This window comes from Oncorhynchus gorbuscha, linkage group LG16 (genome assembly GCF_021184085.1).
Source record: "Oncorhynchus gorbuscha isolate QuinsamMale2020 ecotype Even-year linkage group LG16, OgorEven_v1.0, whole genome shotgun sequence".
In the NCBI taxonomy this organism is placed as follows: domain Eukaryota; kingdom Metazoa; phylum Chordata; class Actinopteri; order Salmoniformes; family Salmonidae; genus Oncorhynchus; species Oncorhynchus gorbuscha.
In genome coordinates, this window is record NC_060188.1 from 59,463,781 (window position 1) to 59,491,371 (window position 27,591).

The 27,591-nt window shown below is 44.9% G+C and overlaps 1 protein-coding gene across 5 annotated transcripts in view; it reads right to left on the reverse strand.

Annotated features, from left to right (window-relative positions):
- Nucleotides 1-27,591, reverse strand: part of LOC124000837 (homeobox protein cut-like 1) — a 266,011-nt gene that overhangs the window by 118,547 nt on the left and 119,873 nt on the right. For all 5 annotated transcript variants that reach the window (XM_046307490.1, XM_046307488.1, XM_046307489.1 and 2 more), the window contains exon 3: nt 6,134-6,181. In XM_046307490.1, the coding sequence (XP_046163446.1) occupies nt 6,134-6,181 (48 nt within the window). The remainder of the gene's footprint in view (nt 1-6,133; nt 6,182-27,591) is intronic.

Sequence of the window (27,591 nt, forward strand, 5' to 3'; positions counted from 1 at the left end):
CAGGGAATTATAGTCTGAGAGGATGGTGACTTAAGAGCATAGAGCTGGGCTTCCCAGGGAAACAGGAAACAGCTAGCTCGCGCCATCTCTGTTACCTGGGGTTGTCGTATGGGGGCCAGGTCTAAAACACCACTTGTAGGCAGCTACAGTAGTATGGATATCTAGTTCTACTAACTATCCTCATCGCTGTAGCCTAACATTACAAAAACAGGTTGATGTTTCTCTAACCACTAGTCCAGGGTCAGATGTTTTTGTAATCCCCCTAATGCTGGAGGAGAGTATTGGGAGTTGGGTAATCTGATCCTAGATCATTTATTAGGATGGGCGAGCGGAGCGGCGACACAGTGATGGTCTGTGATGGCTGACACGTCGCTCTTCTGGGGCAGAGCGGGTGTCGCCTGGCATCAGCGTCAATGTCATAGGGAGATCAGAGAGCGGGCACCACCCTGTGCCATCATCACAGTTACCCCTGTCTCTGTGTGTCGGGGGGAGGGCCACTGAAGAGAGGCTAAATCATATATGGGAGGTACACATTATTCAAGGATATGGTGGCAGAGAGGAGTAGGTTCGAGGACAGGTATGCCTTTACACAATCACACACATATTGTATGTGAAATTCACACATTATCCTCTTGAAAAAACACTTTTAATGACCTAAAAGGTTGAGTCCCTTCCCAGGCACTCCTTTTTATTGTATGCCTATGCTAACACACACACACACACACACACACACACACACACACACACACACACACACACACACACACACACACACACACACACACACACACACACACACACACACACACACACACACACACACACACACACACACACACACACACACACACACACACACAGTGAGTGTTGCACTAATCCCAGCGCTGTGAGAGCTGCCAACTTCACAGCCTTCTCCCTGGGCTCCTGGTGCCCTTACGAAGAGACAGCTATCCAAAATTACACCGCAATTATGCAAAATCAGTAGTGACTTCCTGCATTTGTCCCACTCCTATGCCACTTTGTACATGTCTCTCTCTGCCACAGCCATCACGTCTCCTGAAGGTCTCTGTATCATTCGGTTGCCTGACTAGGCTTGGTGGGGTTTGAATGAGTAACACTGATTCTGTGTGCCCTTAAATAAAATAATAGCCTACACTGCATGCTAAAGATTTACTCACATTTAAACCTCATTCCTTAGCAACTGATTTCTTTCGATGCCGCTGAGTGATTCGATCTGTTCTTCCTTCCCAATTTAATTTACGATGACAGTTTGTCATCAAGAAACGTTTTACTGCCACAGCAAATATACACTACATGATCAAAAGTATGTGGTCACCCGCTCGTCGAACATCTCATTCCAAAATCATGAGCATTAATATGGAGTTGGTCCCCCCTTTGCTGCTACAATAGCCTCCACTCTTCTGGGAAGGCTTTCCACTAGATGTTGGAACATTGCTGCAGGGACTTGCTTCCATTCAGCCACAAGAGCATTAGTTAAGTTGTGCAATTAAGCCTGGCTCGCAGTCGGCGTTCCAATTCATCCCAAAGATGTTCGATGGGGTTGAGGTCAGGGCTCTGTGCAGGCCACTCAAGTTCTTTCACATTGATTTCAGACAAACCATTTCTGTATGGACCTTGCTTTGTGCACAGGGGCATTGTCATGCTGCAACAGGAAAGGGCCTTCCCCAAACTGTTGCCACAAAGTTGGAAGCACAGACTTGTCTAGAATGTCATTGTATGCTGTAGCGTTAAGATTTCCCGTCACTGGAACTAAAGGGCTTAGCCCGAACCATGAAAAACAGGCCCAGACCATTATTCCCAACTACACAGTTGGCACTAAGCATTGGGGCAGGTAGCATTCTCCTGGCATCCGCCATACCCAGACTCATCCCTCCAGAGAACGCGTTTCCACTGCTCTAAAGTCCAATGGCGGCGAGCTTTACACAACTCTAGCCGACGCTTGGCATTGTGATCTTAGGGCTTGAATGCGGCTTCTCAGGCACGGAAATCCATGTCATGAAGCTCCCGACTAACAGCTCTTGTGCTGACGTTGCTTCCAGAGGCAGTTTGAAACTCGGAAGTGAGTGTTACAACCGAGGACAGACTATTTTTATGCGCTTCAGCACTCGGCGGTCCCGTTCTGTGAGCTTGTGTGGCCTACCACTTTGCGTCTGATCCATTGTTGCTCCGAGACGATTCCACTTCACAATAACAGCACTTACAGTTGACCGGGCAGCTCTAGCAGGGCAGAAATTTGAGAAACTGACTTGCTGGAAAGATGACATCCTATGACGGTCCCACGTTGAAAGTCACTGAGCTGTTCAGTAAGGCCATTCTACTGCCAATGTTTGTCTATAGAGAATGCATGATTGCATTTTATACACATGTCAGCAATGGGTGTAGCTGATATGGCCAAATACTTTGATATATATAGTGTATCTGAGATCGACTCTGAGCGGTGTCTTGGAGAAGAAGAGGTGGTCCAGGGAGAGACCGAACACTCTGGTGGCGTCACACATGACATATACACGCGTCACACTTCACGCTACATGCAAGGACGTGTTCCCTCAGAGGTTTTGGCGACAGTAGGGGCAGAATCAGGAGATGCCGGGAATGTGTTTGTGGGCATGCATATGTGTGTGTACGTAGACAGGGGGAGGCTACAGCCGCAGCGTGGGGGGGGGTATAGTAGAAAGATGCCATTGAGCTCTCCACCGCTCCCTCCCTCCCCCACCTCCCCCCTGCTGTGGTGTGTGTGTCCACATGGGCCTGTGGGCGCCGCATGCTGAGCTCTGTTCCCCATTGTGTTCTCATTTCCTGACAGGAAAAGAAGCGCTCGCTCATTTCACAAATAAAAAAACTGAAAGAGATCTGGCTGCCTGGCTTGGCCCTTTCCCTAACCCTTGAGGGCTTCCAGAAGTATCTCAGACATCTCAGATATTCTAATGCACCGCACGTCATGCTCTGCCTTGTAGATAATGAACAGAGGGAGCAGAAAAATAACCTTATTTCTCTTGTTCCCCCTATGGAGAGCCGAAATGCTTGTGTACTGCATCTTCTGCATCTGACAATCTGCTACTTTGAATCACACTAAGAGTATCCATTTTGTCATTTGTTTTTCTTCCTATTTAAGCAGTCCACAAATACTGCTTTCACACGAGAAGATCTACAGTATATACTAGGATCTACAGTATACCGTTATCTCTCATCCAGCTGATGCTCATGGAAAACAAAGTGAAGCCCTAAATTCCCGTGATGATAAGTTGGGACTTTGCGAAGGTCAGGGACTTCTCCTGTCCTTGCCAATCGTCCTATTTATTCACAGAGGAGATAAATGAAAATGGCTGCAGGAATCTCAGACTGGGTCCTGAGCCGGGCCGGTGTGACGGGGGTGATGGGTATTTTTAAACCTGGGTTGATTTAAACAGGGGTGATTACCTCCGTCAATAATAGGCCTGGGGGCCCTTGCGCCAACCACAATGAACGCTAATGGGCCAGACGGGCTGCAGTGCGGTTCCGCCCTGCCTGAGAGAGGTGTACAGGGAGCCGTCTTTCCAGCCCCTTTAACTTCATGAAAGTTACATGGCGCTCCTCGCTGCTGAATTATAAAGAAATGCTTTTAGTGGCTTAAGAAGCTTCTTTACTGGGAGGCATCGGCGAGAGCCATTTTGAGATGGTTTGAGAATGACAGACATTTGAAGCAAGGCTGAGTTTACTGTACTTTATTTATCTTCTCTCTTACTTTATTAAATCCCATCTGCGTTCTGTTTCTGATTGGGGATTTCCTGTCCAGAGGTCTATATTTCTGCCTCTATAGTAGCCACTGACCAATTACTGAGTCATGTCACGCAGTAGCAGTTAGGAGTTTTATTTAGCAGCCATATAGAGGGCAGCCAAATTCTTGGGCCTCTTAGTGAGAGAGTGGGCTTTGTTTTAGAACACTTAAAAATAATAATTTAAAGAGCCGACAGGAATATGAACATAATTAAGTAATGGTGACTAATTACGGTCAGGGATATGTATCTGACTGGGTTACTGGGTGTACTGTGGCAACACAATGGTTCTTATAGATAGAGTTGGGAGACACGTGCTCATCAAGGTGATCAAAACAAACGTGTTATAGTTTGATTTCAATACGCACTCCCAAGATTACAATGAACGGTTTCTCTGAAGGGATTTCTCTAATAATCACATTTCTCAGTGCAGTGGAATTAACTTAATATGCATCAACTTAAAAGTAATGGAATATCTTTGAGCATGCTAGCAATTTATTGTAAAAACAAATAAGGTAGCAAACACCCGATCAAAAGAAAGGTGCACCACAGGGTTCCATTTTAGGGCCATTTCTTTATCAAATTGTAAGAATGTTTGTTCCACTAAGTAACACTGGATAGTACTGGTAAATCCTCCTTGAACAGGAAAATCATAAACAGGACAGTATTCCCTGAAGAGAGATTACTCATGGGTCAGACAACTAGTGATGCTCTGTCTGTAGTCTTGACACATCATCATGGTGAGAGTTGTCATGGACACAAGCATTACACAAGGAAGAGAGCTCCAGATATAATTTAAATGCCTGCTCCTCCGTTTATATGTAAATGTTTAGACTGAATTCAAAACATTTTATATCATAAATTAGAGAGGGAGACTCACAAACACATGTTCTGAATGTAAAATGCAATCTGACAAAGTGATAAAATCTTACTGTCCTCCATCATTACCAAATTAAATATGCACTGAGCAAGACGGGACAAATTTGAAGACTGCAACACTTGCATCCGTCTCCTAAAACGGTTGACAGTTTTATGAATACCACTTCCTTTGGACGAGAAGAATTAAAGTCCCTCAAACAAACATAAACAATTACTTGTTCGCAACTGTGACCACATCAGTACATATTCAATACAGGTTTTTCTTTATAATTGATTCATAGAATTTCAATTCAAAACATCTCCTGATATGACAAAGATATTAAAAGTGAATTGACTCAGCCGAGGCAGGAGGCACACCCAGCAGTAGCAGAATAGCAGTGAAGCACTCTGAGAGGAGTCAGGCTGGGCCTGTATTGATGCTCTCCATAAAGCCTCAAATCACTAAGCCCTTATTTACTGCAGGAGTGGCACTCGAGGAGGAGGAATTAAGAGATGGCGCCAGAAACACAGCTCTCACTCCCACACCCCTCCTCCCCTTTCCCGCCTCAAGTCTCACAGCTCACATTATTATCATTAAAGTCCCCTAAATCAATGCTGAAGTTACCATACTTTCGGAGCGGCGCAAGGGCTCTCAGGACAAAATGTTAAATCAGCAGGGCTGCTCTCCCCTGTGGCTGGCCTAGGCTGTCAGGGCGCATTGTCAGGGTCAGGGATTTAAACCCGGTGCAGGCATAGTGGGCATTGCGCTCCCTCATGTGAGCCCCCCCACCCTCCTCCAGACTAGAGAGTTAAAGTGCCATTGCCAACAGCCCCCCCCGGGAATCCCCCCCTGGTCTGAACTGGCTCATTTACTTTAATCCACATACCCGTGTTCACATTTCTGAGGCAATGATACCACAACATCACACACACAGAAAGGCAGAGCCCCAGTACAGGAGACACAATAGGCAACAAGTTTCTCCCAATAAGCAAGGAATGATTCAGGAGGCCAAGGACGTTCATTTTGGCATCAAGAGGTGCTTTGCATCAGACGATGTGACACATAGCCATAATGGGGAGGTTGGGGGTGGTGAGTTATGAAACGGAGAAAGGCATGTCTGCCTGGACTTTCAGATTGCAGCTCTGATCAGGAGTGGTTTGGCTGGAATCTTTTAAGGGGATGCAATTTAAACATGGCTGGGAGCTAGAGAGCCTCATAAAAGGACACAAATAATGGACTCCCCTAGCGAGGGCTCCACTGAGGTAGGGAAAGCTCCTCCAGCAGGAGAGCAGAGCAGCCAGCCAGCAGCAGTCTGGCCAGGCAGAGACAGCACATGTCAGCCTTTATGGGGTGCGTCAGGGAGCCACTGTTCCCCCGCAAAAACAAAATGGCCACCATCCCTCACTACATACACATTGTACTGTAGGCTACACACAAACACATCCATAATGGATAAAGAAAGCTAGGTGTAAAATTATCTAGAGTTTTAAATAGCACTCACCTCTGCTTGGAAGCCTTTGAGCAACGGAGCTACCAGCTTTCGCAGATCCTGCAACACAAAAAGGGAAAATGATTAGAGTCTCATAACAATGCTACTTTGTGGGAGAGTAAAACACAATACATTCCCATATGGTGAAAAATGACCGATCCTCCGTTTCCATAGTCTTTAATACCTCAGACATTGGCTTTATCACCACAGTATTGAGCTGAAACCTCTCACAAACAAACCATGTGTTTAGTTTAGAAAAGCCAGGCCCCATTTCCACTGCATTCTATAAAAAAAAATCCCTGCTGTCAACTCTGATAGATGAGGCAGTGTTACCTTTTGTTCCCAGATCCGGAGCATAGAAATACGTTAAACATATGAAATTGGGGTCCTGATTTGTCAAAACCCTCCCTGAGGGTAGGCTTGTTCTCTGGGAAAAGGTAGGAAGACAAAACAGAGTATATCACCTTGTGCTACCCTTGAATGAGAGCAGAGAGGACGCTCTGTGTACCCTTTTCACTCGTACCCGTATATGGGTTGAAAATGGCAGATTTGGGGACTGATAAACAACTAAATTGGACAGTAACACAAGCTCTGGCTCTGCGTTTCACAGCGCTGTTTGGGTTTGGACTGACAGCCATTCTGAACTAAAAGTTGCCTCCCCCCAATTCCCTGAATTTAATTGTGAAAGCCTAACACTTGTATATCCTATTTTAGAACTTAGCTAGTCATGTCGGCAATACAATAGGTTCTCAAATGATGCCCAACTGACCACCAGATTGCTATTTATAATGGATGGTTCTTGGTTTTTGGATTGCGTAGTAACAACAGTAATTGTGTGATGGCTGGGATGCAGGGCTGTGTTCCAAACAAAAAGTGTGTTTGCACTAGTTCCTCAACAAAACAACTATGAGAGCTTACAGAAGCACCTTATATTTGAAGACTCTTCTTTGAGTCATAAAAGTGCATTAAAATGATATGTTGCACCTACCCCACATTTCCGAGCAATATTCTCATGATGTTACCGAATGTTCCCAGAGAATTTGCAGATTTAGTTATCAACAAATGCGGCGAAAAAGTACAACAGAGCAATGTAATGTCTGGATTCAGTCTTGTGTCAGGTGAACTGTTGTGTCCTCAACTTTGGTCTAATCATTTTCCCATAGTCTCCAAACTGTTACCATGATTATGCATACGCTTTTCCTATTTCTTCTGTAAGAAACATTTACATTTAGCCCTACCCATATAGGCCAATTCCCACGAGTGTAAAGATTTAAAGGAAAAGCGTAGAGGGCAGGCAGCATGCATTTATTTGCACATTTTCTCACACACACACACACACACACACACACACACACACACACACACACACACACACACACACACACACACACACACACACACACACACACACACACACACACACACACACACACACACACACACACACACACACACACACACACACACACCTCATCGTGCCCTCTTTTCCCCACTGCACACATTCTGCATGACTCAGTTGTTTCTGGTTAAATTACCATTCATGCGAAAAGTAGCGACGCTACATGCAAATGTGAGCTCTGTTCATTAATTAACTTCTAAAAGCACTGTTAGGCCTGAAAAACGGGCCAACTTCAACAGACGGCTATTTCTGTAGCATTATGTGCCTGCTTAACTTGTGAGAAACTGGGTTGAGTGTCGAATCTGCAGGCTGCGGTAGATGAAAATAAAACTCATTTGAAATGAAGTCACAAAAATAAGAGAATATAGAAGCGCTTCAAAACAAACGGCTCCGTTGTTTCCGACCTTACTCAACCAATGATGAATCTCATCTTGGGCAACCAACAGTGGAGCGACTGCAACGCCTCGCCATTGAAGTATATCTGATTATGGCCAATTTCAATGTCCATTTGAACAGAGCAGGCGTGTTTGATAGTAAAATTTAATTAAATACGTCTCCGAATAAATCTCAGCTGGGCACAAAAAGGCCTTACATGAGGCCTCCCTATTGGAATGCACAGCATGCTCCAAAACAGAACTGACCACTGTAATGGAGTTAGCAGCAGCCAGTTAGTGGAGTGCATGCACCTACACTCGTGTGTACACAAACACACACACACACACACACACACACACACACACACACACACACACACACACACACACACACACACACACACACACACACACACACACACACACACACACACACACACACACACACACACACACACACACACACACACACACACCTAAATGACTGGCCCACATGAGACAAGTGGACATTTCAGTCACACTCAGGAAACAGCAGAGGTGTACTCTGTGACACTAGCAAAGCACATGTGTGTCCTGTGACACAATATAACCTCTGTAACTGATTACTGAAACTTTGCGTCATATATTTTAAGGTGATCAACCCTACCTTGCAGGGTAGGCAAAACAACTATGTGACATTAAGAGCTTTTGAATGCCTGGGTCTCTGTCGTATCCTCTCTCCTCGTCTCACTTTCTCACACTCCATTTTGACGATGTGTTTAGGTGTGCCTCCTTTGACTGGCTGTTGTGTACACCAGTGTGCCCTCTTTCCCCCCTTTCCATCCCTCCCCTGTTCCTCCAAGGAGCCTCTCTGTCAGACGCTGGGGGCTGGCTGACACAGGCCATGCTTTGCTGAGCGAGGCTAACGCTAAGCTAACGTTAGCTTGCGTGTTGGACTTTTCCCACTCCCGGGGAGGGAGCAGCTGGGCCTGCTAATCGCCCATCGGCACTGGCTACTGTACAGATGACATTTATGTAAGGGGCCACGTGACAAAGAGGAAACATCGCTCAACATCTGGTTTCAACATAACACTCCTGCCCTGGCCAAGAGAACTCACAAGTCTTTCTGGATCTCGACAGGGACACACGCACTCACACACACACCAAGACAATCTGCTTGAGAACTGCAAATGCAATTGTCCCGAATTTGATAGACAGACTTTCTGCATAAAACTGATCTTCACATTCTGACTGATGGATAAAAAGGCTTAATGGTAATGATCACGTGACCAATAACGGCTAGCCGAGTAAACACTGATCCTCAGTGTGACTGAGGACACACGATTCACAGCAGGAGTATTCAACCGGGGTCCTGCAGGGGGTCTGCAAAAATATATATTTCAATTGATTAATATTTATTATTCTTTTCAATGTGTTTTTATGAATATTGCTAGAAATATAACATTTATTATGAATTAAAGAAGTGAATATGTTCTTCATAAAGTCATCATTATTTCTCAACTTCTAATATTGAGCAAATTACATTAATTGGAGCTAATTACACTTGGAGTATGTAACGTTGAGTACCAGTCTCAGAAAGTGCCGCTGGCTGATGGTAAGCTTTTTTGACTTGGACATCCATTTTTGCCAAAACATGGCTAACCTTTGTTTAACCAGCTAAAAAGCTGTCATTAGCGAAAATGTGTTTGGAGTCATCTTTCTAGATAATAGGCTGTTAGATTTTCTCATGAAATTGAACAAAAATGTATTCGTCACACGCTTCGTAAACAACAGGTGTGGACTTAGAGTGAAGTGCTTACTTACAGGCCTTTCCCAACAACGCAGAGAGAAGAAAAGAGAAATAATAGAAAAGTAAAACATGACGTAAAAACAAACGATACTCGAGGAGTAACGATAACTTGGCTTTATACAAGGGATACAAGTACCAAAATGAGGTGCAGGGGTACGAGGTAATTGAGGTAGATATGTATATAAACTATGAATAAAGGGACAGCTAGTCAACAGTAGTAGCAGCGTATTGGATGAGTAAAAAAGGGTTGTGCAAAAAAGGGTCAATACAGATAGTTAAAAAGTTAACTAAATAGCAAGCCGGACAAACTATTTAGCAGTCTTATGGCTTGGAGGTAGAAGCTGTTCAGGGTCCTGTTGTTCCTGACTTGGTACATGGGTACCACTTGCCATACAGTAGCAGAGAGAACAGTCTATGACTTGGGTGGCTGGAGTCTTTGGCAATTCTTAGGGCCTTCCTCTGACATCACCGAGTATATAGGTCCTGGATTGCAGGGAGCTCGGCCACAGTGCTGTACTGGCTCGTACTCACTGCCCTCTGTAGCGCATTGCGGTCAAATGCCATGAAGTCAAAATGCTCTCAATGGTGCAGCTGTAGAACCTTTTGAGGATCTGGGCCCATGCCAAAACTATTCAACCTCCTGAGAGGGTGGAGGAGTTGTCGTGCCCTCTTCTCAACTGTGTTGGTGTGTTTGAAACCATGATAGATCCTTATTGATGTGTAGACCAAGGAACTTGAAGCTCTCGACCCGTTCCACTACAGCCCAGTTGATGTGAAGGGGGGCGTGCTCTGCCCTTTGTTTCCTGTAGTCCACAATCAGCCCCTATGTCTTGCTGACGTTGAGGGAGAGTTTGTTGTCCTAGTACCACACTGCCAGGTCTCTGACCTCCTCCCCTATAGACTGCCTCATCATCATCGGTGATCAGGCCTACCCCCATCGTGTCATCGGCAAACTCTATGACGGTGTTGCAGTCATGCGCAGCCACGCAGTCGTGGATGAAAAGAGAGTACAGGAGGGGACTAAGCACGCTCCCCTGAGGGGCCCCTGTGTTGCGGGTCAGTCTGGCGGATGTTTGGTTACCTACCCTCACCGCCTGGTGGCGTCCCATCAGGAAGTCCAGGATCCAGTTGCAGAGGGAGGTGTTTAGTCCCAGGGTCCATAGCTTTTTGGAAGAGCTTTGAGGGCACTATGGTGTTGAACACTGAGCTGTAGCGAATTAACAGTGTTCTCACATAGGTGTTCTTTTTGTCCAAGTGGGAAAGGACAGTGTGGAGTGCAATAGAGATTGTGTCATCTGTGGATCTGTTGGGGCGGTATGCGAATTGGATGTCTGGGATGGTGTTGATGTGAACCATAACCAGTCTTTCAAAGCATGTTATGGCTACAGATGCAAGTACCACGCGCGATAGTCATTTAGACATGTTACCTGTTTGATGGTTTTTCAGCGGGCATAGCAGGATTTCATATAAGCATCCAGGTGTCCTGCTCCTTGAAAGCAGCAGCTCTTGTCCTTAGCTCAGTGCGGATGTTGCCTGCAATCCATAGCGTCTGGCTGGGATATATACATACGGTCAACAGTGGGGACGACATTGTTGATGCACTTTAATGAAGCCGATGGCTAATGTGGTCAATTTCTCAATGCCATCGGATGAGTCCCAGTACATATTCCAGTCTGTGCTAGTGAAACAGTCTTCATTGGACCACTTCCATATTGTGCGCATCACTGGTACTTCCTATTTGAGTTTTTGCTTGTAAGCAGGAATCAGGATAAGAGTTATGTTCGTCTCTAGTTGCAGTGGATTTCAGCATCGTGCATTAAAATTGCCGGCCAATAGGAGCGCTGCCTCTGGATGAGCAGTTTCTTGTTCGCTTATGTCCCTATACAGTTTGTTGAGTGCGGTCTTCGTGCTAGCAACAGTTTGAGATGGTAAATAGACAGCTACGAAAAATATAGATTAGAAAATTGGTAAATGGCATGGTCTACAGCTTATCATGAGGTATTCTAACTAAGGCGAGCAGAACCTCGTGATTTCCTTAATTTTAGAGATGACGCACAAACGGTTGCCCCTTCAGCTTACCCGACGCTGCTGTTCTGTCGACGCTTTGAAAAAACAGCAAGAATATTATCCATGTCCTTGTTCAGCAACATTTTTGAGAAACATAGGATATTACAGTTCTTCAGGTTCCGTTGATAGGACAGTCTTGAATGGAGCTCGTCCAGTTTGTTCTCCCGCGATTGTATATTCGCAATAGAACAAAGGATAAAGGCAGTTTATTTACTCGCTGCTGTTGTTTCATCAGGGTGCCCGTAAGTCGGCCTCTATATTATCGCCGTTACTTTGTCTTCCGAGTGTCGGGGATTAGGTCCTGGTCCAGGGTGAGCAGTATGTCCTGCGCCGCCGACTCATTAAAGTAGAAATCTTTATCCAAATCGAGGTAAGAAATCACGGCTCTGTAGTCCAGAAGCTCTTTTTCTCATAGGAAACGATGACAGAAACATTATTTACCAAAAAAAGTTAAGATCAGTGCAAAATAAAAAATAGCAAGTTTGGTCAGGAGCCTGTAAAACAGCCTCTGTACATTCCAGCAACATTCTCTGAGAAGAAGGGGGTCAAAATAATGAAATACTATCTACCAAATCTATTAATTTTAAGATGTTGATTACTTCTCCTTTCCAAACACTTAAATAAGGGTTGTTATGGTGGTGGCACTGGAAATATATATATGTTTTAATGATATGGTATACGCCATGTAGATGATTCTGTTTGATCAGGCCAGAAGAGACAGCAGGGTGAGGTATGCCAATGTATATGGAGACGAATGAAGTAGGGATGGCAGTTAAAACTGTAGGCAGCATACAGTACGCAGGCAGGGTAGTATGGTAAATAGCTCCAGAGAGGAGTAAACAGCAGGGCTTCCCCTCTCTCTCTCTACACCACCAGGGAGCTCCCCGTCCTGGAAACCAGCCCAGAACTCCAGGGAAGCAAGCCTGCAGGTCCACACACACACACACACACACACACACACACACACACACACACACACACACACACACACACACACACACACACACACACACACACACACACACACACACACACACACACACACACACACACACACACACACACACACACACACGTCTCAGCTAGCTGGAGGGAGCAGCGGGAGAGAGTGAGAGAGGAGGAAAGAAAGAGGGTGAGGAGTGTAAGGGAGGAGAAGAGGGGAAGAGGATGAGAGTCTGATACAGAAATGAGTTGACGAGCTTTACTTCTAACATGGCGGCCATCACCTAACCTTTCCTCGGGGATCCCTCCACTGGTTGCCACCATTTAACCAAATATAATCTAAGCATCACGGTCACATAAACACGGTTTCTTCTAGGCCTGCCTTTCTTTCCCCCAGTGACAGTCCAGGACATAGACAATGGCTTCTTTTCATATTCAGCTTTTAAGTAACCCTCTCTCCTCTTTTAATAGTCGACCCACTGAGTGGCTCTCGTTTCGTGTTTGAGTGCACTGGACCTGTGCGGTCATTGTTCAGTGAAATAAGCAGCGTACAGTGGAGACCCTCAGGGTGTACTACTCGGGCCAACTAGCTCTCATCTCCACACATCCCAGCTCTCCACTATAGAGGTTGGGCTACAGCATTAGTCTACGTCATGAAGAGGAGAGAGAAAGCGTCTGGGTTTAGAAACAGCATTTGCGTCATTTATGTTTTTTTTGTTGCCTGTGTTGAGGGTTTCAAACGAGGTAATTTGTTTTGTACAGAGAGCATAAAATGGTATTTGACCTGAAGTGAGAAATAGGGAAATAGAATGTCTATTCCTTGAGGGTGGAGAGCTACTCTCCCTCCATTTCTCCCTTTTTATTTTTTCCCCTCGCGGTCCCTACCACGGGGTTAATCTCGGTTAACCCAGAATTAAAGTCCTGCGTAACTGGTCAGCTTCTCGATTAAGTTCTGGATCCATATGTGTTAAGAGAAGAGATGCTAGAATGATGAGTGGAACAGGAACCCTGTTTCTTTGTCATTTTTTTATTTATTTAACTAGGCGAATGTTCCCTCCCCTTCCGAAATTCCAAAGATGCTAACACCTGCGAAATCGGGATTTGTCCAAATAACTTGTGACGAAAAACCCAAACCCAGGAACTAATGCTGCTCGTTAACCCACACATCCCATTCCTTACCGACAGATTCCATGGTACCAGTTATGTTGACGTAGATCTGTCAATCTACGTCAATCCGTTAAAAATGGGGTTAGCACCATGGATGGATTTCACTCTCTTTCCACCATTCCGTCCTTTTGCCACTGGGTCACTGTTGCACCATGGCAAGAGTTCACTCTCTTTCCCCCTACCCTCTGCCACTGGGTCACTGTTGCACCATGGCAAGAGTTCTCTCTCTGTCCCCCCACCCTCTGCCACTGGGTCACTGTTGCACCATGGCAAGAGTTCTCTCTCTTTCCCCCCACCCTCTGCCACTGGGTCACTGTTGCACCATGGCAAGAGTTCTCTCTCTTTCCCCCCACCCTCTGCCACTGGGTCACTGTTGCACCATGGCAAGAGTTCTCTCTCTTTCTCCCCACCCTCTGCCACTGGGTCACTGTTGCACCATGGCAAGAGTTCTCTCTCTTTCCCCCCACCCTTTGCCACTGGGTCTGTAAGCCAGGTGGCTGCTTGCCAAGCCTCACACTGGCTGTGGCCTGGCCTGGCTGAGGCTAACCCCCGTGTCTGGGCTACAGGCTGGCTACAGGGGGCAGACGAGTCAGCGGTCAGGGGCAAGGGGACTCATGACTCAGCCAATGCCCTGCACATCAGTGCCCACGAGAGAGGGTCCTGCCAGCCCTGACATGACAGAGGGCAAGAAGTGGAAAGACAAGAGGATGAGGCAACGAATGAAAGAGGGAGGGAGGGAGAGCGAGCGAGTGAGAGGGATTGAGATAGACTGAAGACTGAAGATGAAATGGAAAAGGGGGGAAATGAATGAGTACACAGTGAAAGAGTTGGACGAAACATCCTTTACATGTCTCTTTCCTCAGAGACCTCTCAGCTTAAACAATCTCCCACTTCCGCCAATGGCCAGCATCCCCCCCACCACACACACATACGGCATCTTTAATGCAGGGCTGTGAATGGAGGGGGGTTGTGTTGGTTGGTTCCAGAGAAATTATGGAGTGAATAATTCATGACTGACGAGGCTTTCTCCTCAGGCGGCGTCTGGCGCTCCCTGCTCTCTATTCGTACCAGTGTGGGCCCTTTCTCTCTCCCTTTCTATTTTCCCTACCTTCCTCACCATTGCGCATGACTCCAACATTATTAAGCTTGTTGACGACACGAAGTTGGTAGACTTGATCACTGACATAAGACAGCCTATAGGGATGAGGTCAGAGACCTCGTGTCCACGCCACTAAGGATCTATCGTGGTCCACACACCCCAACACAGTTGTGAAGAGGGCATGACAATGCCTCTTCCCCCTCAGGAGGCTTTTGTCATAGGCCCTTAGATCCTCAAAACGTTATACAGCTGCACCATTGAGAGCAACATGACGAGCTGCATCCGCTTGGTATGGAAACTGCTTGGCATCCGACTCTAAGGTGCTATAGAGGCTAGTGCGTACGGCCCACTACATCACTGGGGCCAAGCTTCTTGCTATCCAGGACCACTATACCAGGCGGTGTCAAAAGGAAGGTCCTAAACATAGTCAGTCCAGCCACCCAAGTTGTAGACTGTTCTCCCTCTTACCGCACGGCAAGCGGTACTTATGCACCAATTCTGGAACCAACAGGACCCTGAATAACTTCTACTTACAAGCCATAAGACTGCTAAATAGTTAGTTCAATAGTTAACCAAAAAGCTTGACTCTTTTTGCATAAACTTTTTTGACTCATCACATACAGTGGAGCAAAAAAAGTATTTAGTCAGCCAGCAATTGTGCAAGTTCTCCCACTTAAAAAGATGAGGCCTGTAATGTTCATCATAGGTACACTTCAACTATGACAGACAAAATGAGAATAAAAAAATCCAGAAAATCACATTGTAGGATTTGTAATGAATTTATTTGCAAATTATGGTAGAAAATAAGTTTTGGTCAAGAACAAAAGTTTATCTCAATACTTTTGTTCAATACCCTTTGTTGGCAATGACAGAGGTCAAAGTCTTCACAAGGTTTTCACACACTGTTGCTGGTATTTTGGCCCATTCCTCCATGCAGATCTCCTCTAGAGCAGTGATGTTTTGGGGCTGTTGCTGGGCAACATGGACTTTCAACTCCCTCCAAAGATTTTCTATGGGGTTGAGATCTGGAGACTGGCTAGGCAACTCCAGGACCTTGAAATGCTTCTTACGAAGCCACTCCTTCGTTGCCCGGGCAGTGTGTTTGGGATCATTGTCATGCTGAAAGACCGAGCCACGTTTCATCTTCAATACCCTTGCTGATGGAAGGAGGTTTTCACTCAAAATCTCACGAATCATGGCCCCATTCATTCTTTCCTTTACACGGATCTGTCGTCCTGGTCCCTTTGCAGAAAAACAGCCCCAAAGCATGATGTTTCCACCCCCATGCTTCACAGTAGGAATGGTGTTCTTTGGATGCAACTCAGCATTCTTTGTCCTCCAAACACGACGAGTTGAGTTTTTACCAAAAAGTTATATTTTGTTTTCATCTGACCATATGACATACTCCCAATCTTCTTCTGGATCATCCAAATGCTCTCTAGCAAACTTCAGATGGGCCTGGACATGTACTGGCTTAGGCAGGGGGACACTTCTGGCACTGCGGGATTTGAGTTCCTGGCGGCATAGTGTGTTACTGATGGTAGGCTTTGTTACTTTGGTCCCAGCTCTCTGCAGGTCATTCACGAGCCCCCCCCCCCCGTGTGGTTCTGGGATTTTTGCTCACCGTTCTTATGATCATTTTGAGATCTTGCGTGGAGCCCTAGATCGAGGGAGATTATCAGTGGTCTTGTATGTCTTCCATTTCCTAATAATTGCTCCCACAGTTGATTTCTTCAAACCAAGCTGCTTACCTATTGCAGATTCAGTCTTCCCAGCTTGGTGCAGGTCTACAATTTTGTTTCTGGTGTCCTTTGACACTTTATTTGTACTATTACATGTTATTACTTTTCTATTATTTTGCTATTTTCTCTCTCTGCATTGTTTGGAAGGGCCCGTGAGTAAGCATTTCACTGTTAGTCTACACATGTTGTTTACGAAGCATGTGATAAATAACATTTGATCCCCTTCCACTCCCTATGTTTCCAATTTCCTCACCACTGTCTCACACCTTGCACTGGCTAAAGTGATCTTTTTGTAGGATGTGTGGCGGAGGGTGAGGAAACTGGTGTCCTGAAGCAGAGCGACTGAGCTTCCCGTGTCGCAGCCTGCAGTGTGTGTCTGCTGAACCATGTCAGCAGTAGTATCACCAGTGAGTGAGTGAGTGAGTGAGTGAGTGAGTGAGTGAGTGAGTGAGTGAGTGAGTGAGTGAGTGAGTGAGTGAGTGAGTGAGTGAGTGAGTGAGTATGCATATACACTTGAAGTCTGAAGTTTACAAACACCTTAGCCAAATACATTTAAACTCAGTTTTTCACAATTGCGAACATTTAATTCTAGTAAAAATTCCATGTCTTCCGTCAGTTCGGATCACCACTTTATTATAAGCATGTGAAATGTCAGAATAATATTAGAGAGAATTATTTATTTCAGCTTTTATTTCTTTCACATTCCCAATGGGTCAGAAGTTCACATACACTCAATTAGTATTTGGTAGCATTGCCTTTAAATTGTTTAACTTGGGTCCAACATTTCAGGTAGCCTTCCACAAGCCCCCTACAATAAGTTGGGTGAATTTTGGCCCATTCCTCCTGACAGAGCTGGTGTAACTGAGTCAGGTTTGTAGGCCTCGTTGCTCGCACATGCTTTTTCAGTTCTGCTCACAAATTTTCTATAGGATTGAGGTCAGGGCTTTGTGATGGCCACTCCAATACCTTGACTTTGACTTCTAAGGTTTATGTTTAACCAATGTGACATGGCTAGCTAGTTAGCGGGGTGTGCGCTAATTGTGTTTCAATTTGTGACGTCACTCGCTCTGAGCCCTTGAAGTAGTTATTCCCTTTGCTCTGCAAGGGCCGCGGCTTTTGTGGGGCAATGGGTAACGATGCTTCGAGGGTGGCTGTTGTCGATGTGTGCAGAGGGTCCCTGGTTGGAGCCCAGGTAGGGGCGAGGAGAGGGACGGAAGCTATACTGTTACATATGTAAACTTCTGACTTCAACTGCACACACACACACACACACACACACACACACACACACACACACACACACACACACACACACACACACACACACACACACACACACACACACACACACACACACACACACACACACACACACACACACACACACACACACACACACACACGTTTTGGCTCACTTAGAAATGTCCTTGTTTTTTAAAGAAAAGCACATTTAATGTTGTTCATTAAAATAACATCAAATTGATCAGAAATACAGTGTATACATTGTAAATGACTATTGTAGTTGGAAACAGATGATTTTTAATGGAATATCAACATAGGCGTACATAGGCCCATTATCAGCAACCATCACTCTTGTGTTCCAATGGCACGCTGTGTTAGCTAATCAAAATTTATCATCTTAAAAGACTACTTGAGCATTAGAAAACCCTTTTGCAATTATGTTAGCACAGCTAAAAACTGTTGTGCTAATTAAAGCAATAAAACTGATCTTCTTTAGACTAGTTGATTATCTGGAGCATCAGCATTTGTGTGTTCGATTACAGGCTCAAACTGGCCAGAAACAAAGGACTTTCTTCTGAAACTCATCAGTCTAATCTTGTTCTGAGAAATGAAGTCTATTCCATGCGAGACATTGCCAAGAAACTGAAAATCTGGTACAATGCTTTGTACTTCTCCCTTCACAAAACTGCGCAAACTGGCGCTAACCAGAATAGAAAGAGGAGGACCCGGTGCACAACTGAGCAAGAGGACAGGTACATTAGTGTCTCTAGTTTGAGAAATAGACACCTCGCAAGTCTTCAACTGGCAGCTTCATTAAATAGCACCCGCAAAACACCAGTCTCAACATCAACTGTGAAGAGGCGACTCCGGGATGAGGCCTTCCAGGCAGAGTTTCAAAGAAAAAGCCATATCTCATACTAGCCAATAAAAATAAATGATTAAGATGGGCAAAAGAACACAGACACTGGACAGAGGAACTCTGCCTAGAAGGCCAGCATTCCGGTGTCACCTCTTCACTGTTGACATTGAGACTGGTGTTCTGCAGGTACTATTTAATGAAGCTGCCACTTGAGAACTTGAGGCGTATACATGTATACATTAACTGTATACATTTCATACACCAAGGTATTTTTTAAATGTTCTATTTATATCTTTAAATCAACCAATGAAATCAAGCCACATACAGCCATGACTACAGACACCTGTGTGTGTCTTATCAAAGTATATAAATTAGTGACCCGCAGTGTTTGTCACTATACTCTGATGAAGACAGCTCGTCTGTCAAAACACTGGTTCTAGAATTATTGTATCTGAGCTCCTAGAGCGTGAGGCTCTCATTTTCTTTTTCAACTTCTGATCGTGACAAATTCAATGATCTCAGACATATTCGCCCATGTAACCAGAGAGCATAATAGGCCCTTTCACATTGAACAGAATCCCAGGGAGAACAGGAATGTGTTAACAGGACAAGATCAGAGGTAGGGTTATGCGCTCTGTTCCTGCACTAATGTGTCTCCACTCCATCTCTCCATATAACAGGCTAAAAACACCACTGGTTCTCTCTATCTTTCTGAAGGAACCAGTAGGGAAGGAATAGATAGGCCTAGGTAGTGGGTTAATTCTCCACCTCCGCCGTTGAGGGGGAAGGCCTGACCCCTGCTTGTCTTCCCTTGCTGATTGGGTTTGCCGAGCCCATCTGACAAAGTCAGAACACATTAGCCTGCTTCTTATTCCAGGGGTCCGGGCAGGCCAGGCTGGGTGCCACACAGCTAGGCTACACCTGCTACACCTCTGCAGGACAAAGAGAGAGCAGAGCAGGAAGCAGTGATGAATGAGAGGAGACTCCAATGATAAGAGAAACACCACCCGCCCTCCGCCGCTACAGGAAATAGAACCTCGACACTTCTGGGAGAGCGCCAATTACAGAGCTCGTCCCTGTCAACGACCACCCCCCCCCCTGATAGCAGACACTTTAGAAGTCGTTTTACAAAATGGTGACTCAATGCCACCAGACGTTTTACACACACAACCTTGGATGTCAGACACTTTATGGGTTATTTTACTAATGCATTCTCAAGTAGCAGACAATTCACAGAGTAGAATAGACATATTCTACAAACCCCAATCACAATACCAAGTCCTTTACATGTTGTTTTACAAACACCGACTGAACAGAATATCAGACAGTTTATGAGTTGGGGTTAGACAGACAGTCTCCACAATAACAGAAGACAGAGCTATTTTACAAACATTAGCAGAGGCTATACAAACACTATTCTGATACTAGACACTTCACAAACACCCCTACCCCAATACCAGACGCTCACTGCTCAAATATAATACAATTAACTTCAAACACCTAACTGGCATACAATGCATTATCCTCACAGCCGGCCACAGACATGCAGACACCCTGACAACACATCTCACTATGTCTCTGGAGACCCCCAGACACAGACTCAATCCGTTTTATTATCAATAGGCAGACCCCTCCCTCTCGACAGACTCCCCCTCCCTCCTCCACTGCACTGCACACACCATACACCGTGCCGCATCTGGAGGTGGCCAGATCCACTCACAATTAAAGACCCGGCTCTTTGACCTCCCCTCATTGCACTTCTGCCAAAGGCCAACAACCATTATGTCAGACCGGGGGGAAAGAGCCTGATGTGGGAAACGCCAGACATTTAAAGTATACCGCCTCTAACTTTGTCACAGAAAATGACCAACCGTGGCTATATCGGTGTTTTCAACAACATGTGAGACCAAAATGAGAGAAACATGGGTAGTTTAAGGAATAATCCACCTCACTATTGTGGTTGTAAATTGATACATAACGAACAGGGGGGTTGAGGGGATGGGGTAGTCTCAGGGTCAAGTGGACTGGGGGAGGCAGGGGGGAGGGGGTACGTGAGAGCTGGCCAGAGACACAGACACTCCTCTCCACCCCCCTCCAGCCCCCTGCTGCCCTCTCTTGCCCCAGACGCTTGTCTAGGAATGAGGTCACGACTCTCCCATAGTCCCCCACACAAAGGGCTGTAGTGTCGAGATGCCCCTTGGGTCCCAGAGCTGGCCAGCCAGCCTGTCAACCAGCCAGCCTCATGGACAGCATCTTTTCCCCACAGATGCTACGCTGGTCTGGGCCACCATCCACCATCCTCAACACCTCAGACATTACGATCAATCACCCCCACTCCCAATAAAGAGACACACATCCTCTGCCCCCACGCCGCACCACAAACAAAAGCTGTCCAAGATTTTTGAATGGCAGGGTTGGCCCGTTGTCGTAGCTGAATTTTATTAAGAATTTAGATGCCCCCATCTTGGCAGTGTAGAGACATTTTAAACCCCCTGCAATACTAAGGGGCTGGGTTGGTGTCTACTACCCCACGGGGTGAGATCTTGCGTGGAGCCCCAGATCGAGGGAGATTACCAGTGGTCTTGTATGTCTTCCATTTCCTAATAATTGCTCCCACAGTTGATTTCTTCAAACCAAGCTGCTTACCTATTGCAGATTCAGTCTTCCCAGCCTGGTGCAGGTCTACAATTTTGTTTCTCGTGTCCTTTGACAGCTCTTTGGTCTTGGCCATAGTGGAGTTTGGAGTGTGACTGTTTGAGGTTGTGGACAGGTGTCTTTTATACTGATAAGTTCAAACAGGTGCCATTAATACAGGTAACGAGTGGAGGACAGAGGAGCCTCTTAAAGAAGAAGGTACAGGTCTGTGAGAGCCATAAATCTTGCTTGTTTGTAGGTGACCAAATACTTATTTTCCACCATAACTTGCAAATTAATTAATAAAAAATCCTACAATGAGGTTTTCTGGATTTATTTTTCTCATTTTGTCTGTCATAGTTGAAGTGTACCTATGATGAAAATTACAGGCCTTTCTCATCTTTTTAAGTGGGAGAACTTGCACAATTGGTGGCTGACTAAATACTTTTTTGCCCCACTGTATATATAAAACAATTATTTGATGAAACATTGAATTTGGCCTTACTGCTATTAGCCCATAGAAAGGCATTCAATAACATATCCATACATGGAAAAACATATGATATATAAGAAAGCTCAGGAAATTTTTTTTATTGACCCATATTTAACAGCGCCTTCAGAAAGTACTCATACCCCTTGACATATTCCACATTTTGTTGTGTTTCAACCTGAATGAAAAAATCTATATTCTCACCAATCTACAAACAATACAGAAATATATAATTTACATAAGTATTCATACCCCCGAGTCAATACGTTACAATCATCTTTGGCAGCGATTACACCTGTGTGCTAACTAGGCCACTCAAATCAAATTGTATTAGTCACATGCACCAAATACAACAGGTGAACAGTGAAATGCTTACTTACAAGTCCTTAACCAACAATGCAGTTGAACAATTATAAAGAAATAAAAGTAACAAATTGTTAAAGAGCAGCAGTAAAATAACAATAGAGAGACTATATACACACTGGTTAGTTGGAACATTCAGGAACGGTTAGTCCAAGACACATAGGAACATTCAATGTCATCTTGATATTATTATCTTGATAAGCAACTCCAGTGTATATTTGGCCTTGTATTTAAGATTGTCTTGCTGAATGAAAATTGAATTTGTCAGTGTTTGATAGAAAACAGACAACCAGTTCTTCTGGTTTCTGCTTAGATCTATTCAGTTTCTTTTCATCCTAAAAAAATGACCTAGTCCTTGCCGATGACAAGCATACCCATAACGTGATGCAGCCACCACCATGCTTGAAAATATGAAGAGTGATACGCATTGATGTGTTGGATTTTCCCGAAACATAACACTTTGTATTCAGGACATAAGGTTAATTCCTTTGCCACATTTTTTGCAGTTTTACTTGAGTGCCTTATTGCACAAATGTTTTGGGATAATTTTATTCTGTACAGCCTTCCTTCTTTTCACTCTGTCATTTAGGCTTGTATTGTGGTGTAAGTACAATGTTGTTGATCCATCTTCAGTTTTCTATCACAACCATTAAACCCTGTTTAAAAGTCACCATTGGCCTCAGTGTGAAATACCTGAGTGGTTTCCTTCCTGTCCGGCAACTGAGTTAGGAACGATGCCTGTATCTCTGTAGTAACTGGGTGTATCCAAAGTGTAATTAATAACTTCCCCATGCTCAAAGGGATATTCAAATGTCTGTCTTTGTGTGTTTTAATATTAAATAAAAAACAATCTACCTGCAGTGAAGCCGCTCAACATTTACATTACATTCAGTCATCTAGCAGACACTCCCATCCAGAGAGACTCACAGGAGCAACCAGGGTCGGGCGCCCTGCCCAAGGGCACGTCGACAGCTCTCCAACAAGTCAAATCTGGGAACCGAACCAGCAACCTGTCAGCCACTGGCCCAAGCTCCCAACCACCAGGCCACCAAACATCCCCCCACAGTTCCCGAGAGTTGCCCCTCAACCATCCGAGACCTCCCCCCACAGTCCTCCCTCTGAAAAAAACAATGCGCCAACAACCAACAAAATGAACAAAAGAGAAAAAACTAAAGCAGCATTGTAAAAACAAAAGACATCAAGGACAACAAAAATGTAAATAGCAAGGCCGACTATATACATTTGAGCACATGTGTGGCACTATTTACATGTGTGTTTGAGTGAGAGTGTGTGTGTGTATGCATGCGTACTCGCGTACAAGGACCTGTGCAGATTCAGCCTCAGGAAAACAGGCATTGGATGTAACAGCGGCCCCCCTCAGTGTCATTCAAACATACTTTTTGGATTGTTTATTTTGACTTTATTTTTTATCTTCAACCGTCATCCTACCCCCGGCCCACTCCCACATCCTAACCCTCAGTTTACCTCAGCCCATCCCACCTATGTTCATTGTTTTGTTTTTTACCCATCTACCAATAGCTGCCCTTCTTTGCGAGGCATTGGAAAACCTCCCTGATCTTTGTGGTTGAATCGGTGTCTGAAATTCACTGCTCGACTGACCTTACAGATAACTGTGTATGGTACAGAGATGATTTTTTAATTGTTTTTAATCATGTTAAACACTATTATTGCAGACAGAGTGAGTCCATGCAACTTATTAAGCACATTTTACTCCTGAACTTATATAGGCTTACCATAACAAAGGGTTGAATGCTTATCGACTCAAGACATGTCAGCTTTTAATGTTTTATTATTATTATTTTTTTAAATCTAAAAACGTAATTCCACTTTGACATTATTGGGTATTGTTGGGTATTAATCCAGGCTATAACACAACAAAATGTGGAAAAAGTTCAAGGGTGTGAATACTTTCTGGAAGGCACTTTACATCGATTCATTTTTAAACTGGTTCCGAGTTATCTTCAGACGAGTCTTGTGGGCGTCCTAGAGCAAAACAAGAAGCTCACCTTCCGATTGTGGGGCCATATATATATTTTTTTTAACCTTTATTTAACTAGGCAAGTCAGTTAAGAACAAATTCTTATTTTCAATGACTGCCTAGGAACAGTGGATTAACTGCCTGTTCAAGGGCAGAACGACAGATTTGTACCTTGTCGGCTCGGGGGTTTGAACTTGCAACCTTCCGGTTACTAGTCCAACGCTCTAACCACTAGCCTACCCTGCCGTTTGGGCTACGTATTAGTGTGTAGCCCAAACTGGTTGGACGCTACAGGCAGAAGTACAGACTTCACACGGCGGTACAGACTTCACACGGCGGTACAGACTTCACACGGCGGTACAGACTTCACACGGCGGTACAGACTTCACACGGCGGTACAGACTTCACACGGCGGTACAGACTTCACACGGCGGTACAGACTTCACACGGCGGTACAGACTTCACACGGCGGTAAAGACTTCACACGGCGGTAAAGACTTCACACGGCGGTAAAGACTGCACACGGCGGTAAAGACTTCACACGGCGGTAAAGACTTCACACGGCGGTACAGACTTCACACGGCGGTACAGACTTCACACGGCGGTAAAGACTTCACACGGCGGTAAAGACTTCACACGGCGGTAAAGACTTCACACGGCGGTAAAGACTTCACACGGCGGTAAAGACTTCACACGGCGGTACAGACTTCACACGGCGGTACAGACTTCACACGGCGGTACAGACTTCACACGACGGTAAACACTTCACACGGCGGTAAACACTTCACACGGCGGTAAACACTTCACACGGCGGTAAAGACTTCACACGGCGGTACAGACTTCACACGGCGGTACAGACTTCACACGGCGGTAAAGACTTCACACGGCGGTACAGACTTCACACGGCGGTACAGACTTCACACGGCGGTACAAACTTCACACGGCGGTACAAACTTCACACGGCGGTACAAACTTCACACGGCGGTAAAGACTTCACACGGCGGTAAAGACTTCACACGGCGGTAAAGACTTCACACGGCGGTAAAGACTTCACACGGCGGTACAGACTTCACACGGCGGTAAAGACTTCACACGGCGGTACAGACTTCACACGGCGGTACAGACTTCACACGGCAGTAAAGACTTCAGATGCTACAGACGTATTCGTGAGAAGACAGATTTTTGGGATGTCTCCTGTTCTGACAAACATCACTGTAGCTTTGCCACCTTCCACTGCAGATGCGGAAGGCCGATATTAGCGGATGCGGTGGATTGAGACGCAGGCCATGCAACAAAAACATCTGTAGCTTAGACGGATTTTGATGAGAATATCTTTCAATTCTCCATGGAGCCAATATATATTTTTACAGTTTTAAAGCAAATCTCCTGCAATTTCTACACATATTGGAATGCAACTGAGAGAAAATATTACAGTTTACAATCAAATTTCCTGCGAATCTACATATTCTACCATGGAGCTGAGAGATAATGTTGCACTTTTAAAACACATTTTCTGCAATTCTATGCAATTTGCCATAGCTAATAGTGTGTTATTTTGCTCAAACATAATAACAAAACATGTTCTTTTCTCCCTGACTGTCTAGTTTATTGACTGAATACTTGTTTTTCCAGTGAGCAGTTTCTAGCCCAGCAAGGAAAAGTGATTTACGATTACGATGCAGTTAGCTTACTAACGTTATTTGCTGTTAGCAGGCTTGCTGGCTAACTTCTGCTAACATACTACAATCTGATGCCCATGTCAACTACTAGAATGCTTAAGACAGCTAGACCTTACTCGCTGAATGAACACTTATTCAATATGAGCTACCTGCTTTATGCCAATATAATAATATATATTCCTTGTTACTGTGGACGTCATGCACTTAGCTTACTAATGTTGGGTAAATGTAGATTCGATGCCCCTGCCTATGTGAAAATAAAGGGAAAACAATAGCTTAAAAATGTATCACTTTTGTACAATTTATATCTATAGGCTACACTGGAGGTATTTCTTTCATTATTTTAAGCCATCTGGCATAGTGCGCAAATCTAAGCTTTAGGGCATAACTTAAGTGTGCCAAATAGCCTACACGCCAATTGCCAAATGTTTTTGGGAACGGGCAGATAAAGTTGAAAACCTTGATCCACGGCGGCAAAAAGGACAATGTCGGAGTTTAATTCAATAAGAGAAAAGCTGCTCGGGACTCGGGATCAGGTACAGGAGTGGAGAAATAGGATGTATCTCTTTCAGCAGTTTGAGAGAATGCAAATGTGCAGTTCCATACCATCTTTGGAGGCACTGTCTTTATCAGCATCATAAAAGCGTATTGCATTTTGCAACCACATGAAATATGCATCCAAACCGAACTCAAATCTTATCAGAGACGTGTTGAGTCATTCCCAGCAATCCTTACAACCGGTCAAACCCATGTCATTTGGAAATTGTGCATAGAAAATAGAAATAGAAAATCTTTATTTGTATTTATTGCATTTTTACCCCTATTCTTCTGCGAAAGAATCAGAGGTAACAGAGTAATGATTACCGATGACAAATAGATTAAAGCATTCATTCCATCGATTTACGACATCTGTCTAATTATGGATAAATAAATAGCCTACCAACGTTGAAAATTATAAGCAGAAACGTATCTAAATCCCCTTTTCTAAATCCCCTTTTCTGTTGCAATTAGTTCTGATGAGCAGGTCTGCTTGGCAGTCTGCTTTTGAGGACCTATTTTTAGCCATAGCTTCAGAAGAAAAACCTGTGATGCAGCCATGCAGATCAGAATGAGGGGAAGAGGAGGAGAAATGCATGCCCCTCTGCTGCTGGGCAGTGTGTGTGTGTCAATGCAGTCGGCACCTTGCTACATCAAGGGCCTTCAGATAACCAAAGGGGTAGGCACCACCTCTGCACCACGCACTTTTAGCCTCTTCCCCACTCTATTCCTCCGTCTCTTTCCTCCCATCTCTCTCCTTCCCCTGTTCTCGGCTGCAGCTGGTAATGCAGAGATTACATGCTGACTGAAGTGGCAAAACATCCCAATGTCATTAACAGATCAGGCTGTAATGTTCAGTTGCTTTCTTTGACACACACACACTATTTACCAACAGCTGGAGTGTTAGAAGGACCAAGTGTCAGACGGGGGAACATGTGGCAACGATCTGTGTGAGGTACCAACTACAACATACTGAGCTCGGAGAGAGGGGGGTCTTTACAATGAGGGGGGGCTGCATAATTGTTAGCAGTCACTTCAAAAGGTTACCCAGTGGAAACAAGCCCCAGTCCTCATAAAGCCTTCAAACA